At 49.2% G+C, this 19,145-nt stretch overlaps 1 protein-coding gene across 1 annotated transcript in view; it reads right to left on the bottom strand.

Annotated features, from left to right (window-relative positions):
• TG (thyroglobulin) overlaps positions 1-19,145 on the bottom strand; it is a 235,859-nt gene that overhangs the window by 151,884 nt on the left and 64,830 nt on the right. The window contains exons 26-29 of the mRNA XM_013051778.2: positions 17,162-17,353; positions 13,060-13,224; positions 4,140-4,205; positions 2,028-2,108 (exon numbers count right to left, since the gene is read on the bottom strand). Coding sequence (XP_012907232.2) covers positions 2,028-2,108; positions 4,140-4,205; positions 13,060-13,224; positions 17,162-17,353 — 504 coding nt within the window. The remainder of the gene's footprint in view (positions 1-2,027; positions 2,109-4,139; positions 4,206-13,059; positions 13,225-17,161; positions 17,354-19,145) is intronic.

The raw sequence follows: 19,145 nt of genomic DNA, 5'->3' as shown, positions 1-19,145 counted from the left end.
TTAGTTCGTGCTAGACTGGCTTAACCAGGGTATACTGAGGTATCTGAGGCCTTATGTGTCTCATTGGCGAAGTGGGAACAATGACACCAGACAGCAGAGTTGCCATGACTTTTGCAAGACGATGCATAAGAAGCACCAAATGCAAGGCCTGCCACCAGGAAGCTCAAGAAGGGGAGCCTGCTCTCTTCCGCTCCCCTCCCCGGGGAGTGTTGAGCTCACCCTTGCTCACCAGGAAAACAATGGCTGGCCACAGATAAACTGGAATGCCAACCACGTGTTCAAGAGGTTCCCAAGGCAGAACAAATCTGCCATCTTGCTCGGGCAAAGATCAGAAAGGCGAGGGTCCAGGTCATTGTGCAGAGGAAAGCCAGCTACATGCTTGCTTATGAGGGCAAGGCAGGGCAGCCTCCTGCACGCCCACCCACACCTCCCACCACCCTGCTGGCAAAACTAAAGCTCCTACCAGAAGACCTCCCGAAGTGCAAAAGACACCACTGAGAAGAGCACTGGACAGGAGTATGTACCCTGACCCTAGTCTCCACGCCAAACAGGGACCTGCTCTCTGACACCCAATACAGGAAGAGAGAGGACTAGGGACAGAACTTGACAGAAGGCTTGCTATGAGCCAGGCTCGGTGCTAGGATCAGCATCACCAATACCATGACTGCCACGTAATAACAGCCACCAATTTTTGAGCACCTTCTCTGTGCCCCTGTAATTTTCAGCATTACTTATTCTAATTCCCACAACTGCTCTGGCTCATGGGGACTGCTCTCTCTCTCTCTCTCAATTACTGAGGAAGAAACTGAGGCTGGGGAAGGTGACTCAGGGTTGCACAGGCAGACAGAGGCAGAGCTGGGGTTTAAAGCCTACTCTTCTGGCCTGAGAACCTGTAGTCTAAACCAGGGCATAGCCCTTGGTTCCTGCAACTCTACAAATGCAGAATGAACTCACAACAGCCAGACTACTACGGAATATGCCCCATTTGGGGTAGGCTTTGCACCTTCTCTCATTCGAGCTGGACAGAAGCCCCAGAAAGCAGAAGAACCTGTGACTTGGATGGCATCTGGTAACTGCCAAAGGCAACGTGCCAGGTGTTTCACCCAGATGTGCTATAGTGGGATTAGTGGAAATCGAGGTGCCTTCTACACATGAATCAAGGCTCTTAGAAGGTGAGCAAAGTACTCACGGCCATGCAGTTAACGTAAGTGGCAAATAAAGTGGCTCAAGCCCTAATCTATCTGCTTTGCAGTGCGGGGTTCCTCCCACAGTGCGATGCTGTCCCCCTGGGCAGGCAGATTGACCTGCCTCCCCTCTCCCCTCCCCTGTCTATTCCCCTCCCTTCTCTTCTGTTCCCTCCCCTTCCCCGTGGCCCCTTCCCTTCTGTTCTATCCCCTTCTGTTCCCTCCCCTTCCACGCTGTTCTGTTCTGTTCCCTTGTCGACCCTTCCCTTGCCTCCCCGAGTCTCCTCTTCCCTTCCCCCTTCTTCCTCCTCCTCCTCCTTCCTCTCCCCCTCCCCCCGCTGCCCTGCTCCCCCTCTGAGTTTTATCTCCCCCTAAGAAATAACAACTCGAGACGCTAGGGATAAAGCATCTCAGCACATACACTCTGTCCCTACTAACATATGGATCTGTATCTTCCACTGAGTAAAAGGACCCTTTCTCAAGGACGCTCTGGAAATCTCCCTCACGGAACGGTGCCGGAATCGGTACGTTCCATCACTGACATCACTGACGTCACTGACCACAGTCAGCTGAAGCTGGCTGTTTAGTCACTTTTGCTGGGTTTTGCTGTTCTGGTCATTTTCTTTTCCCGGAGCAGTGATGACTCTGCAATGGTTCTGCTGTACTGTCCGTGCCCCTCTGAGGAGCCGTCTGTGTTGAGTGACGTGATTAGCTGAGAGGGTGGTCCCTGGCCGCGGGGGGCAGGGATGCTAACGGGTCCAAGCATGGACCAGACATGGGGCATCACCATCTTATCTCCACAGCCGGGCACCCCTGGGTAGAAAAAGGCTTTGCGGTGGGTACCTGTGTCTGTTGGAGACACTGGCCTTGGCTCCGTGTTTCTTCCACATCCCAGAGACTCAGATCGAGACCCCATGTCAGAATCTAGGAGGGAAAAAAAAAGATTGTTGTTTTATGTTGGGGTGAGAAAAGGGAGGTATTCCTCTTGTCAATGAAATGGCAAACTGGGAAAGTCTCACAGTCCACAGCCAGGTGCCCGAGACAGGATCTAGAACAAATCCAGGGCAGAAACTTGTACATCTTGGCCTTTGAGGGCACATCAGCCACCTTCTCATTAAGAGAATCATTACTGTCCTCGATATTGAAGTGACTCATTGCAAAGCTAGTGAGATGTGCTCATAAATCTTGGTCTTTACAATGCCCTGCGAGGATGAGGGCTAAGATTGTCACTTACTCCTGAGAAAACAGAGATGCGCAGAGATGAAGGAACTCAGCCCAGAGTATTCAGGGGGAAAGTAGATGAATCAGAATTTGAGAAAATTAAATAAAATCTCCAAGTTGGGAACGTGTCTTCCTTGAAAGCAGAGTGGGCCCCTGGGGAGAACAGGGCATCAGGCACGCCTTTGGGTGCTCTTGCTCAGGCTGGCAAATCTCCTCGGGAGAAGCAAGTCCGTAACCCCTCACCAGCTTGCAGCTTATTTGTCAGACATTTCTGATAACTAGGAAGCTCTGAACCTGGAGCCAGAGTCAGGCTCCCAGCCCTGGGAAGCCTGGAGGGCATTTCACTGAACTTTTCCGCGCCTGGTTGTTCTTGTCTGCAAAATGAATAAAATACCGTCCCCTTTTGCAGCTACCTTATAAGGACGGCTAATGAGAAACAACGTGTATAATCTCATTAAATCTTTAAACTTTAAAATGAGACTCTAGTGGGCATCCTCCCGTCACTCCCGCTCTTCCTCCTTTTTTTGTTTTTTTTTTAAGATTTTATTTATTTGACAGAAAAAGACACACAGAGAGAGAGGGAGGGATCACAAGTAGGGGGAGTGGGAGAGGGAGAAGCTGACGCCCCTCTGAGCAGAGAGCCCGATGCGGGACTCAATCCCAGGACCCTGAGATCATGACCTGAGCCGAAGGCAGATGCTTAACCCACTGAGCCCCCCAGGCACCCCTTTCTTCCTCCCTTTTCCTCGTGCTCTCCATCCATCCTGGCCACCACCAGTGTGCGGCAGCGGCTGGGCTGCACTAGGCACTGGGCCACTTGCCCCGGCTCATGCAGCTCTGTGTGCCCAGCACTCTTATTGCCATGGTGCCCATGAGGGGACAGGGCTGCGAGGGTGTAACGGATGTGCATGAGGCCACAAGGCAGTGCGTAATACAACCAGAAACCGGTGACTCCACCCCAGGGCACTGTCCTGTCTCTAAGCAGACCCCACAAGAGTGAGGAGGGATTCCGGGAAGAGGAGGAGAGTGACATGGGGTGGCATCAGTCCCCCTCCCCTCACTAGCCCCACAGCCACAGTGTGTACAGGTTGGCTACCCCCGCTGCTTCCCGCGGCTGGAACTCCCGAGGTGAAGGCTGTGCCTCACCCATCTCTCTCAACCCGTCCCACTCAGACTCATCCCAAATGCCTTGCACGGTCCTGGCACTGAGTAGGCACTTGGGCGATGCTCAGGAAATTCAGAGGAGAACAAACAGAGCAGAAACTAGTTGCCAAACCCTGGTTTTATCTGGAGCCCCAACCTGCTCCACACACCCACAGGGGCACTACCTTTCAGCAGGGGTCATGACATCAGCACAGGGGGACATGCCCCCTCGCCGTGACCTCATGGGGGAATGGCATCTGTGGCTGAGTCCCCTGGAAAAATGCATCCTTGGCCAAAGCAGCCTCAAATCTCCTTTCCAGGAACAAGAGCTCGGGGTCAGTGAACTTGATCTCACAGGAAGCCATGCTTCCTTCCCCCATCTTTGCTGGGGCTTCTACCCTTTACACATTTCTTCGAGGGTTTGGTATCTTATCTGATGAGAGTCAGGTCCTTCTATGCCACAAAGAGCACTCATTTGGAAAACAAATCTCTACAGTTTCCTCTCTGGGGAGCAGAGTGCCCCATGAACGAGAGGTGAGGCCAGTCTGGTGTAATCTGTGTCCTGTTCACCCTCTCTGCCCCACCACTCACCTTTCCAGAGATAAACCTGCTGGAAGCTGGTAATGGTGTCTGGAGGTCCTTCCACGGAGGCCGGAACTGCCAAGAGAGATATTTATTTCTATGAGCTTGAGAGTGCCTGTTCTCACAGGGGACCCACCACGGCCATGCTCTCCCCCACACAGGACCCTCCTACCTACCACGTTGCATGCCTCCAATACAACACATCATGGAATAGTCTTCCAGATACCTGGTACAAGACCAGAGCTGGTCAGGCCCAGGTGAGGCACCAAAGAGATTATCGTGGGTGGGGGTGGGAAACTGAGAGTCACTGAAGGACCTGGGGACTGGCCAAAAGAGAACCAAGCCCCTAGAGACTCGGGCGCTGTCTTAACTGTCCACGTCATGTAAGCCCTCTGAGACTCTTGCATTGCAGGCAAATGGGGACAGTAATAGTGAGAGTGGGAATCCTGGGAACCGTCCTCTGGAGCCCTCAGCATTTGATAAGCACCCTATGATGGGTACGTTCCATTATTAGATTCATTACTAACGTTATTCAGTTTTCTTTCTGCCAAACTACATTCTTCTGGAATCATCTAGCTGCGAATGGCTTTGCCACACCATTCCTTGATGGTCAAGTTTGCCTCTCTTGCCTCTGCTCAGATTAAGATTTTTCTATCCCCTGCGCTATGAAAGCCTGGGAAGAGAGCTCAGAAGAAAGAAGAGGTTCTGGAGGAAAAAAAACTCCACGCATGGCAGGAAACACATGGTTCACAACCTGAGACCTCAAGAAGTTAATCACATCATGTTAGTATCATTAAGAACCATGTATTATTATAGTCAATTATTATTAACTCTTCACCATTGGCCCAACACTATGATGAGCACCTTCCAGATACTGCCTCATTTAAACCTCATAGGTAGGCATTTTTGTCCCTGATTTCCAGGTGCAGATCGAAATCCAGAGGCCAATGTCAGAGTTCAAATCCCACCTGCTTGGCTCCACACCCTCCGCTCTTAATCACCAGACTGAAGAGAGGATAACATATTTTAGAATTCTGTCCATCCAAAATAGCAAACACCTTTAAAGGCTCTTGTGTTTAGAGGGGTATTTAAGGAGGTTTAAAGAGGTTTAATTAAACAGTGAATGATTTGGAAAACTCAGCCATTCAAGTCATGAGCCCTTCCATACCAAGAATGGTGCGACGTGCTCTAGGTCAGGGAAGTGAGCCAAAAATATTGAGCTACACTTCCATTTGGTTTTGCTTCTAAAATGGGAATAAGCAGCAATTCCAGAACATCTCACACTGCCCAATATTGGGATTACACATTTCCTTAAAAGACCCACTCATAATTCTCTCCTCGTCCTCCTCAGAGGGTGGATGCCTCTTATAAAAATCTGGGGAAATTAAAACCTATGCTGTCTGGGAAATCTAGACTTGGATCTTTGAAACTTTGAAACTCATTCAACACACAACAGAGGAGCCCATAGTACACTCTTCCAACATGAACATGGAGCAGTCTGCTGTGCTTCAGCTACCCTTCCTGGTCACATTTGTCCATGACAAAGGGCAGGCAAGGGGACTTGGGACGTGACCCCAAGGGACATTAGAGAATTTGTTTCTTAAAACTTTTTACACCCAAATCTATATGGTATACTGACTCTTCAAAAGGATGGGAGGATACATATACACACACACACACACATACACACACACGTATACACACACACATACACACACACATATACACACACACATACACACACACACATATACACACACACATACACACACATATATACACACACACACACATACACACACACATACATACACACACACATACACACACACATATATACACACACACAGACACACACATACACACACACATATACACACACACATACATACATGCACACACATACACACACATACACACACATATATACACACACACATACACACACACATATACGTATGTATACATATATACATGTGTATACATATACACATGTATATATGTATACATACGTATATGTGTGTGTATGTATATATCGGGAGAGATTTATCCTTTTGGTAATATAGATGTACACAAAATACATAAATAAGGTAAAATTTTCCAAATAGTGTAGCTCATCCATGCATTAGGATTCTTATTTATTCTATAAAAGTAGGAGAAACAACAACATCTTAATTCTTATTCTTATTCTCATTCTTATTATCTTATTCTTATCAATCTTAAGTGCATTATTGCTCTCAAATCTAAGACTGAAACTGAGGAACCCTTTACAAAGTAATTTACCATGGGATACACCTGAGCATTTAGATCATGGACCCTCAGTAATATTAGTCCACATCCCCATCATTGCTCCTTCTCAAGAGCACTAATCCCTCAAGCATTTCTTTACCACTCAGCAGTCCCCATTTCTGACTTGGATGAGTGGGTGAACCTCTCACGTTGCCCAGAACATCTTGATGTGGTGTGGTAGGTGTGTCCTGCTTTTCATGGAGTGGCAAGGACAACTGTAGGAGCCCTCCATCACCCAGAGAAGAACAGGTATTCCACACAGGTGGACAGGTCTCACGCTGTATTTTAGAGCCAGAATGCACTGAACTGTGGTGAGAATAGGATTTCTTTCCTACTTTTTGTCCATATCAAGGCAGTAGAGCCCCGTGCATTCTAGCCAGGAAAATACGGTGAGTCTCAACCCCATCCTTGGTTTTGGCTCATTTCAACACCATTCAAACTAGTGGAATTCAGTTACATCCAGGACACAAAAAGCTGAGCACTCGGTAGATCCAGAAAGCCACCTGACATCTACAGACTGACATGTAGATGCGGGTAAATCACCACAAAGTGAAAACAGCCTTGGTATTTTGACTACTGAACTGATTGCCAGGTCTCCACAGGCAGGCATAGAGGCCACAGGGTGAAGGGCATGGCATCACCCTCTCTCTTGTCTTCCCCATCCCCCACCACACTCACCTCCTCCTACTTTCCAAGTCAGTCAAGGGTACCCACCCCTTCCTGGTCACTCTCTCAGACCCAGCCTCCTTGCCTGCATCAAACTCCACCTCCACCCAGGCTGTTTCCCAAACCGGTCTTCAATCCTCCCCCACAGCAGGACCCTCCCTCTTGGCTCAGGCCTCATCACGGACTTTGACCGGTCCCCTTGACTCTCTCCCACTACCCCCCAGTCATATAGCTCCAAGGAATCCTTCCCCAAAGGCAATCCTACCTCCAGTCTTGCTATAGCTACCATAGGTTTCAGAATCACTTCCCTGGGACCTGGTTCTTGGCAGTGTGAGCAGCCACGTGCCATCCCCAAGGGGCCTGTCTTCCTAGTTCCACCTAATGCATGCTTCCAGCCTTCTGTATCACTGCCCTCGAGAGCCCTCACCCCCTTCCACCTGGTGAACCTCTACTCGTTCTTTAAGAATCAGGGTTAATGCTACCTCCTTCTAGAAGGCCCCCACAAACCCCCTGGCTGGGTTATATGCCCTTCCTCTAGATTTGCAGAACACTCAACAAGCATCTCTATCTTTAATTTTACACTTTACTGTAACTGTCCACTGAACATACTAGAGCTTTCGGACATCAGGAACAGGGACTTAGTGTTCTTTGTGTCGCACACATCTGGCATAATGCCTGCTGCAGAACTGGTGTTCAGCACATTAATGACTGCAAGGAGGAATGAATGAGGAAAACAGAGTAATCAATGATATTCAGAGCCCACCAAGCAAACACAGAGCATCATCTTCCTAAGCACAGGAAGGCTGCCCACTAAATTAGCTTTCCTAATGCAGACGTCCAATGCTTCCCTCCATTCCCCAAAACTTCCCCGACTCAATATTGTTGGTTGTGAGGAAGCGCATGGAACCGAAGCAAACATAACTCCACCTCTTCCCCACTAAGCAATATTTGACAGACATTTGTTCCATTCTTTCCATGATAGCTGAGTTAGAATATCCCTGTGACACAAACAGGTCTCCATGCTCTCTCTGACTCATCACCTCTCTCTCCATAATCAAGGCAACACAAACACATACACATTTAGAAGTTTTGGGGTTTGGCACGGAACCTGATTCCTGGAGGTTGGTGAGCACTTAATTTACTTCAGGACACTTCTGCCAAGTTCATGTGCTGTGTCTGGGCAGTTAATTTAAATCTACAGCCTGGCAGTGGGCAGCATCCCAAACTAGAAAGCCCAGGTTTCGGAGTCTACCTTCTATTCCCTGTCCTTCCTAAATTAACTGCTTTCCTGAATCCTTGTCTCAGGCTCTGCTTAGTGCAAAGTACATGACTGCTATTGTAAAAAACTATAATAGAATCATCCTATTTGTATGTGCACACCAGACGTCTTCTCTGAACTCACGTGGAGACAGTGAGCATCCCAGAGGCATTGTATGTTTCTCCACCTACCTCCCAACACCCCGAGACAGTGGCAAGCACTGATACAAAACAGACTCCTATGAAGAGGTCACCAGCCATGAGCAGAGCCTCAGCACTGCCCAAAGCATGAAGCCTTTGGGATTCAGAATAAACCCAGGAGTGTTCTGCCAAGGCTTGTTTTTCCTGTCAAATGATAAGTCCCTGTGGGTAGTAAGGGACATTTAATCTGCCTAGTTTTCATTCATTTGCACTTCAAGACATTGTGAGAAAGAAGACATAAGCAGTTCCAGAGCTTTCTAAGCCTTTCCCCTTAGACAGTCTCAAACAGTTGAAACATCCAGAGATGCCCACGGGCAATTTGGGAGACACAGACTCGGGGTGGATTCTTCTCTTGAGAGTAATGTTTAAACAGAAATCTGACAACAGGGAAGAGAAATCTCACAACCAGGAAAAGCACTGGGCCTTCTTATGGGATAAAATGGCTCCCAGGGGCTTTGCAGGGTTATTTGTTTGTGGGTTTGTTTGTCGTGAACTGATATTTGGTTGCGTAAACAAACAAGGAAAAATGAACTAAAAGGGAATTCTGAGTTCTCTGGACTTTTGTCAGTCTTCTGAGACGGACAAACGGCACCACTGCATGTCTGTAATCTTCCTGTCACCCCAACTAACCTTCATGCTCCTTCCAACACAGAGGCCACTCCTCCCTGTGTGTGCCCCAGTTCTTGGCCTGGCGCCTACACTCAGCAAGCTCTCAGGACGAGTGACAGACAAGTGAGCCCAACAACTCCCTCTTCTGTGGCTGTTCATGCCCACACAGGTCACCTCTGCCGCCCACCCCTGACCCTCCTGTTTTCCCGGGGCCTTTTGTCCCCTTCTCCCCACAGTCCTTGAACATCCTGGAAGGAGAACGTGTGGATTCCTGACATTAACGACCCGATATCTGGAGCGGAGCAAGCCCAGAGGGACGTCCACTACTGGACTCCTTAATTTGCTGGGACAACACAAACTATACAAGCACGTGGCACCATGGGGTGGGGCGGGGGAGAGCTTCCACGGACAGCCCTGTTCCCCAAAGCCTGAGGTTTAGGTTCCAGCCACGGCACTTCATGCAAAGGCAGTTTCTGTAAGTATGACCCGTCACAGCTCAGAACTGCACTCTCCTGAGTGATGAAACCAGCGGCCTCACTCAAGCATCAAAAGGATCAGTGAGTCGATGGGGTGAAAGTGCTTTGTAAAATGCAACACAGATACTGATGTGCTTCCTGTTTTAATTTAGTGGATTCTGTTGGGTTGCCAATTCCTACAAATGGCAATCGATTCACTTACACTTTGTACGTAAATGCTAATTTAACCAGACCACCTGTTGGACCAGACTCTCAGAGGGCTGGTGAGCTGATTAATGAGAGCAGATGTCCAGACCGGAAGTCCTACAGGGTGCCTCTGTGAGGTGTGCCATCAGGGCAGCGAGGACTTGAGGTTCAGAAACCGTGCCTTAAACTACAGCCCATAGAGCATGTTAGCCCTTCATTCTTTAATATGCAAAGAAGTGTGCCCCCATTTTACGGATGCAGACCCTGAGGCTCAGAGAGGTGAAGTGCTTTGAGCAGGGCCACAGAGCTGGAGGAGAAATGCAGAAATCATCGCCAGGATTTTTGATGCAGGCCGTTGCCCCATAATCTCTACTATCTATGGAGCGCCCCCTTTGCTCCGGGCACCACTCCCAAAGCTTCACCACACGTTCCTCCTTCAATCCTTCCAACCTCCCAAGAATCCAAAGTCATGATTATCTTCATTTTATAACGGGAAGGCCAAGGCCCAGAAAAGCCATACAAGGAGTAAGCATTCACACTGGGATTTGAATTTCTGGGTCTGATTCCAAAGTCTGTGTTTTAATGAACATCTAACCAAGGACTAAATGGGAAGGCAGAGGCCGTAACAGAGAGAGTTCATCACTGTGGTCCTTACATCCTTCCCATGTGCTTTCGATCCATTCTGTGGCCCCCTGCCGCTGTCTGGCTCCATGGAATCCTCACTCCTCTTTCCCTCTATCAATATGTATTGTCAGAAAAGGAGGTCTATCTATCAGTTACTCACATTTTAGTAAGAATTTAAACCATGTTTTTTTTCTTTTCCCAGGGACGCACTGTACTTGAAGAGTAACCTATTACTGCGGCAGAGAACATCTGTGCCCTATTCTTCTCAGTTGGAGAGGGCCTCATGGTCCGTTTGTGTATGAGGTGACCCCCAATTTGGAACATCATGGATATAAATTCAAGGTGCCTGAAATCCCCACCAAAGAGTACCCTTCTTAAAGCTTTGTCCACACCCGAAAATATACACATCGGGGAAAAAACCCAAAACCTCAAAAGTCATTTGATAATCACTCCTTCTCAGGGAGGCCAGACAAGGACACATTCTTTATTTTGGGGCACATACCAAGCACATGCTCCATGTGAAGCAATTCATTCTGGATTTATTGCCCATGAAGATATCATACGTCTTTCTGCAAACACTTGTTTTCACCCTGGTCTACCTCTCAGAATAATAGATACCATATGCTTGCTATCTACCACATCAATAAGCAACTTGATTTTATTAATCCCCCCCCCCAAAAAAAGTTAAGTCTCATGGAATTCCACTTAATTAGGCAAGATTTTTTTTTTTAGGCTTTGGTAAATATTTATTCCACAGATATTGTATATTCTCTATGTCAGGTTTCATGCTGGATGGTGGGAAACTAGAAATTCATTAGACATGGGTCCACTTCATAAAAACAACCAAAGACTATGACAAACTTAAAAAAATGATGATAATAGTATTATCTAACATTAATACTATGTGGCAGCCTATTATCTGTAAGCACCTACAGAGAGGAGTGGGTTAGAACGTCAGCTTGGGAGCCATATTGCCTGGTTTCGGATCCCAGTCCTTCTCCTTGGAAGCACTCGGTCCTTAATAAGACTTTTCAGTGTGCCTCAGTTTCTTCAGCTGTAGAGTGGGGAGAATGGAAAGCAGTGCCTCTCTCCAAGCACTGGGTTGGGGCATGAGTGAGCCGTGACCAGAGCCTGAGAGCAGGGCCGGCTCATGGCAAGCATAGGGAAGACACGTCTAAGATAATCGCCACTCTCTCCGCCCACCTCAGCACAGCCCTGGGAGATGGGTCCTCTCGCTACCCCATTCTGTAGACAAGCAATGAGGCCTGAAGATATCTCCTGACCTGCTCCAGGTCACACAACTGGTGTCCAAAACTGGGATTCAACAGCACGGGCACACTCCCAGCTGGCAAGTGCGAAGAGTAGACGGGCTGAGGCACCCTTTCAGGTCCCTGCCCGCCACACTGCCCAACGCATAGTCTATCGGAGCCATTCACAGAACACAGAACACAGCAGCTCTATGGTGGGGGAAACATTGAACTCGTCAGGGTAGTCAGGGAGGCCCGTGGAGGAGGAGATGTTGAGCTCTCTGCCATTAGAACCCCAAGAGCTGCCTTACACTGAGAAGTAGGTCTTACAGATTTCTCCTGGAGGCAGGAAATAGTGGCTGCCCATTTTGAAGGACGAACATCTAGAGACAGGAAGCCTCCAAGGGCTCTTTGACTGCCCCCCCCTCGGTCTCCCCTGCCCTATCTGGCTGACACCTGCACTGCCTTCACCCCTCCCAACGCAGAGGGTGGGTTGGAACCATGTGCCGGCAAATAAACCAGAGAGGAGGCAAGATGGAACCAGGCTTCAGCCGGCCTCACAGAGGAACCTGGGGTCAGTGAGCCTCTGGGCTGGGTTCTCACCAAACTCCGACTTTTCGGGTTGGAAGGAAACTTCCAGGTCACCTAGTCAGGGCTTCTCAAACTTCCCAAACTCAGCGGACATGGCATTCTCCAGAGAGCTGGTTAGAACAGATTCCTGGGGCTACCCTGAGGGTCTCGAGTGGGACCCAAGCATCCATATTTCTAATGAGCTTCTGGGGATGCCGAGCTCCCTGGCCCCGACCACAGAGTTTGCTGGTGTGGTCAGTCCTCAGCTTAGGGTTCTTCTCTGATGGACGCCAGCTGAGGCGACAGGGCTGGGGGAGGCAGAGAGGTGATCCGCCTGGCCACCGTGGGATCTCAGGCGCTAATGCCCAGCCCTGTAAAATGAGGGGGTGGGCAGGTGATTTCGGGGTAACGTCTAGATCTCATGCTTATAAGTTTGTGGAAAATGTTGGAAGAGCTTCTGAAAGAAAGGAGAGCTGAGCAAGCTGAATAGCTATTTCTGTCAACGGAGTGCGGGTGGCAGGGCACACAGCCCCGTGCACGCCTATAATTAGGGGCAATGCAGCTGTACCTTCTGCAGCAGTGTGGCTGCCCAGCTGCGCCGGCCTCCCTCCAGCCAGCCTACAGCCTTGGGAGAGCTGCTGAGATGCTCTGTTCAGGTTTTAAGCAGTGTCTTTGTGAAATTTCTTTTCAGAAATACTACTTTCTCAGGGTACGAGGAGGCTCCTCGGAGAGGAATGGCAGAACTTGCTGGTGAGATGCAAAGCATACATTTTGAAAGAAGTGAGGCAGAAGGCAGGGACTTACTCTGGAACTCCAGGCCTCCCAGATGCAACGTTCCCTGGCGCCCCCCCTGGTCATATGTCACACCAGGACACGTGGCATTAGCCTGGGCTTCAGCGGGGTCCCTCCAGTCCTTGACATTGCAAAGTAGGACATCAGGGGAGCTCAGCAACCCACAGATGATGGGACCTGCAGAGTCAGGAGAGAGAGGAGAGGTTGATGTGATGAAGAACAAGGAGGGCCCTTTTAGGGACGCATGTCTGTGCCCGGAGAGGCTCGGAGGATGGGGACGGGTAACGATGCCTCGGGAGGACACTCGGACCGACACTGGAGCTCAGGAGGCTGGTTTTCAGTCGGGTTCCTCTTCTCTGATAGTCCCAAAGGGAGGCCCACCCCCATGCCTGTCCTGCTGAAGCCTTCCCCCTCCAGTAGAGCCCTTCTTCATGGGTCAGCAGCAGTGACGTCTTCAATACCACTGGGAGTCTTAGTGCTAGAGACCTCTGTCTTCATTCTCTGCCCTCTACCCCACCGAGTGATCTTTTTGAGACTTTAAGCAAATAAATAGCAGCTTCAGTCTCTCTGCCTTCTCTCAACCTCTCTCTCTACAACACACACACACACACACACATACACACACACACACACACGCACATATGGCAACTTTGAAGGGACCCAGAAAGGAGTACTCAGATTCTAAATAAAGAACTATGAAAAACCAGGAGCTCTGTACCAATGACACAAGCTTCCCTATGAGGAAGTGAGTTCCTTGTCTCTGGGTGCATTCAAGCAGAGGCCCTCTGGGATGTGCAGAGAGAATTCTATAACCAGGGGATGCACTAGACTACTCTGTTTAATTTTTTATTGGATCAATTTTTTGTAAAGCCTGATTTTTTAAAAAAGATTTATTTGAGATAGAGAGAGGGTGCACACTCAGGGAAGAGGGGCTGAGGGGGAGGGAGAGAATCTCCTGCAGACTCCCACTCGGCACAGAGCCTGTTGTGGGGTTCGATCTCATGACCCTGAATTCATGACCTGAGCCAAAACCAGGAGTTGGTCGTTTAACCGACTGAACCAAACAGGCACTCCTACTTATGCTAATTTTGAATACATATCCTAATTTTTAAAATGTTTCCCTGAAGTTACGACTTCATTTAGTACCAGGAAGATTTACCCCGTACTGAGTGCGTCCAACATCAGTTTTAGTGAGATAAGGCAGGTCACTCAAAGATTTCGGATGTCTGTGCTTTGCAGTCACTATGCTGGTAAACACTTTAAATGTTAATCCCCTTAATTCTTACTGACATTATTATTTCTGTTTTACTGGTGAGGAAACCGAGTCTCATATAAGTTAATTGCCCAAATTTACTGAGATCTAAAAATTAAATAATCTCTATGTCATTTCAATAAATAATCCCATTATAGCTAGTGTGGTCGTTCAGAATCGCCTGGAAAAAAAAAAAAAAAGGAAATCTGCCACCTCATAACCCCATTCCCTTCCTTATCCTAATTTAGGCCCAGATCCGGATAGAGTTTAAACCTCATCTCTCACCAGAATTTCCCCAAAGTCGATGACTCAGATGTCTAGTTTATGAATCTGATCTTTTGTCCTTCTCCCGCCATTGGCCACTTAACCCACAGGTGATAAGAAACCAACAGCAGCATCTCTGTGTAAACAATCCCCTTACAGGTCCTCTGACTGCTGGTTCTCAAACCCGAGGCTCCGACTGGTTCTAACAACAACACAGGGAGAGCTCTGACGATGCTCGTTCCTCAGCAGCAACCAGACTTTCTGACTTAGTAGGTTGTAGGGGTGGGTGGTGGTGACATTCAGGAATCAGGATTTGTCAACAGCATCACAGATGACTCTGCTGCACACTCAGCTCTAGACTCCCTGACCTGGTCAGACCATTCGTTTCAGAGATGAGGAAACAGAGGCACAGAAAAGAAAGGTTTTTCCAGCTGAGAACTGGAGGAATGGCCAGATGGCCAGCAAGGGTCTCGGGGGGGCCCTCCAGACTGAGCCTCCTCTTAGCACCCCGGGTAGCAGGGGAGCCTAAGAGCCCACTGAGAGCCCAGAGGAAGTCTGAGCCCTGTGGCTGCCCTCTCCCAAGCCAGGAAACAGAGTCATGGAATTAAACGAGAGGCGGGTGTATTTTTTTCCTTCTGCTCTCAGACCTTGGAAGAGAAATCCACGTAGCTTTGTTCTTTCGTGCTAAAGTGTCAACGAGAACTCCGTGTGTCTGAGAGATGAGTGCCAGCTAGAGATTCAAAATAATTCGGATCCGTCCTGCTGGCTTCCGTTACACTCCTGGGCAGTGCGGGGCCACACGAGTCCCTCAGAACCCACTGAAATGTAGGTACCGAAGTCTCGTGAATTGTCTTTAATAATCAGTGGAAGCAAAGCCACTTAGGAGTTGAAGGTTGGAGGAGGCAGAAGCAGGGAGGGGAAGGGGGAATCTACCAGAAGGTTAAATGACTTTCCAGATGACAGTAAAAGGACGGAGCGGGAGTCTGTTCCCAGTCATCGACAGATCCGGCTAAAGCTTTATAATTCAAAGCTCCAGATCTGCCCATCGGACAAGCCTGGGGAAAACATCTGTCTGGTGTTTTATGTGCATCTCTAAGAGGGCTTAACCTGTGGCGTGGTGAGGTGGTCACTCAGCTCCACATAATTCACGGGTCACAGGTGCCACTTGGAGGGAAAAGCAAGCGAGGTGCGAGCCAGAAATGTCATGGAAAAAAGGATTTGGTGGGCTTACTGTTCCGTGGAACAAACTAATTCTCCCATATACGATTCTAAAGAAAACAACCTTCCAAGTTGAAAAACCATATGGTTTGGTGAGTAATAAGAGCATTTGGAGGAATTACCGTGTCTTCAGCGAGAGGGCAGGCGGCATTGCAGATTTTAACTGCAGCGTTTCACATACATACCTGTGTTTATATCATTGTGCGTGTGTACATGTGTGCATGTATAATATCTTTCTCTCTGTATGTATACTTCTGCTTATCTAAACACTACCATGAATGCACATCATATAATCACAGAGCATTAAATCTAAAAGGGATTTTAGAATTCAACTCAGTCCCAGACTGCTGCCCTACCCCTCCAACAACATGCTCTCATCCAGCCCCACAGACAGCTGTGGGCTAACCTCAGCATTTTCTACAAACACGATGCTTGAACTCCCAGCAGCATTCAAGCCTGTGGACAACTTCCCTTCATCTTCTGACCCTCGCTACCACGGTTTCCATGATGCACAGCCTCCTGGGGCTCCTCCCAGAGGTCTGGGCTCTAACTCCCCATCTTCTTTGAAGATCCTCCCCGTTATGTAGGTGTTCACTACGGATCACGCCCCTCCCCTACCTTCTCACCGTGTACCCTCTTCCTAGGAAATCCCATCCAGACCCACAGCTCTGATACCACCTCAGTGCTGGGAACTCATGCATCTCTATCTCCCACCTGGACTCCCCCTCTGAGCTCCAGACCTTTGTACCCAAAAGCTTAGTCCACATCTTGTGAATGTCTTAAGGGCTCTGTGAACTTGGCACACTGCAAATGGGCTCGTGCCCTCATGTCCCCCTCTCCCAGGGGGAGGAGGAGGTGGTATCCTCCATTATTCGCCACACAAACAAGCCATCCAACCAGGCGAACAATCTGGATCGCCAAGAATGGTCTTTGACACCTTCCCCTTCTTCGGTCCCCCGATTTTGCCTGCTGAGGATACCTTCAACCTGACCCTTTTCCTCCACCTCCACCGCTATCATCCCAGCCCATGCTACCCACCTTTCAGCTGCACTGTGGGGGTCGCTCCTAACTGAGCCCCATCTCTGTTCCAACCCCCCAGCTACTACCTTCTGCACACTCAAACCAAAGCTTCAAAATTCACATCTGAGCATGGCATGCCTTCCCTTAAACCTTCACTTAAGCCTTCACTTAAAGCTTCCCAGTTGTTGTTAGAATGAACTCCACCTGCAGGACCGCATAAGCTAAAGCATCACCTGGCGCCTGCACCGCCCCACGCCATCCCCACATGGTATATCCCGGCTTCGGCACCCCTGCTTGCTCCTTTGTCAGGCCACGGTCCTGGGACTGGAAGGCTCTGGTCCTCACGGTCACATTGATTACCTCCTTGAATCTGAGCAAGGATGAAGCCGTCACAGCAGGAATCACGGTCGCACGCCAGAAGACAGAAGAGATGAGCCCCCGTCAGATCGGCTCCTGAGCCTGGGAACACCACGGGCCCATACATTCCAGAGAGCGTGTTTTGGAAACCTGTTTGCTCGAAGCTCTTCTGACTCGTTGTGGTGAACTCTTGGCCTGGGGGAAAAGGCAGAAAAATTTTTTTAAAAATCTGAAAACCCTTCGAAGTTGACCTCAGTTTACTGGTCATTCGACAGTGGATCCTCTGGTTGGGCTAGGGACAGTAGTGCGAAGTCCAAGATGAGACACTCTGCACCACGGAGCTTCTGGATTGCCCACGTGTGGAGAACAGAGAGCTCCAGCAGACCTGGACAGACACCCACCATACCCCTGAAGGACTAATGAGCGTCTGTGGAGAGGTGACATTTATTATTATTTTTATTATTGCGCACATTTACTGAGCTCTGTCTACATAGACACAGGGACACGCGCCTTGCCTACATGACTTCATTTTCTTTTCCCTGCCCTGGGAGTTAGGTTCAGCCCGCTCTGCTACAGCTTGTGTTTCTGTGGTTCAAGCCACATCGGTTCATCTATGGTTTCCCCAGCACGTCACTGCCTTTTGCCATCAAACAACAGGTGAACGCAGTACACACAAGCACAGTGGAGGGTGGCAAGCTGCAAGAAATGCAGAACCATACACCATGCCCATCGGCCCACATTCTTCCCCTGGCCCCAGACTGGCCACCTTCTCTGTCCTCAAAGAGACGGTTGCAATTTTCCCCTCCCTAACTCAGCCGACAGCCGCCCCCCCAACTCCCTCCCACATCAAGCTCTGTGACTCTTCTACGAGTTTCTGTAGCTTTTCTTTGTGATGGATTCAGTATGTCTTTTTAAAAATTCTGCTAGCATTTTAAACAGGATTGTGATTGCTGTTGTCAGTCCTCTGGTTAAAAATGGCGAGGTTTGGGTTTCGCCTGTCCCTAACTCTAGTTTTCCCAGAAGCCCTGTTATTTTTAGAGCATCGTTTTGCAAGGAGGAGATATTTCCAGGGATATATATAGAGATCTATAGACGAAATGTCTATCCTATTATTATGTCCGATTCCCATGTGGGGGAAGAGAGTAAGCGGTGGAGCCTAGGCTGACACAGCTGGTGGGAGGCAGGGCAAGGTGGAGTTTTCGCTCTCCACCGGCCTGACCGCCCCTGAATCCAGCTGTTCACCAGGGCTTAACCGATTCATGCACCTGGAGGTCGTGGAGAGGCTCACAGTGTGGGTCCCAAGAGGACAGGCTTCAGAATGAGACAGACTGGAGTGTAAGTCCCTACAGCGTTTCAGGGCCTCAACGTCTCCATCCGTTCAATGGGGATGATAGTATGTAATCATCGTGGACGTTGAGTAGGTGAACAGCTGGACCACACATAAAAAGGCTGAGCACTGCGCCGGGCACTGAGCTGACACTCAGCAGACACTGCACAGGCCTCCAGAAAGCCCCACCTCCTCCCAGCACTGGTTCCCTCCGCCCCTTCCCCATGACCGCCCCGTCATGCACTGAGCCTGCCAAGCCCCAGCCCGTGCTTCACCACATTTTGCCCAGCATGGAGGACCCCCTTCCCTGAGGTCTTTGGTGGTGGAATCCTCCTCTTCCTTCGGCCTCAGTTCCCAGTCCCCTCCTCTGAAGCACCTTCCCTGACCAACATTCCACAATGGAATGTGGGATGTTCCATGGAATGGACTGTTCATCTTTCTTTTCCTCTTTAAGTTGTGCTAAAATGTATATAACATAAGATTTACCATTGTAACTATCTTACATATCGTAAGATATGTCAAAGGCCTTCAGTACGGTCACACTGTTATGGGGCCATCGCTGCTGTCATCCGCCTCCACAACTTTTGCTTCATCCCAAAATGAACCCCTGCACCCATCCAACACTAACTGTCCATCCCCTCCCCCGACCTGCCCCTTGTA

The sequence above is a fragment of the Mustela putorius genome, unplaced genomic scaffold (assembly GCF_011764305.1).
Source record: "Mustela putorius furo isolate JIRA1106 unplaced genomic scaffold, ASM1176430v1.1 tig00000228_pilon_pilon_pilon, whole genome shotgun sequence".
Lineage (NCBI taxonomy): Eukaryota > Metazoa > Chordata > Mammalia > Carnivora > Mustelidae > Mustela > Mustela putorius.
This window is presented reverse-complemented; position numbering and strand designations above follow the sequence as displayed.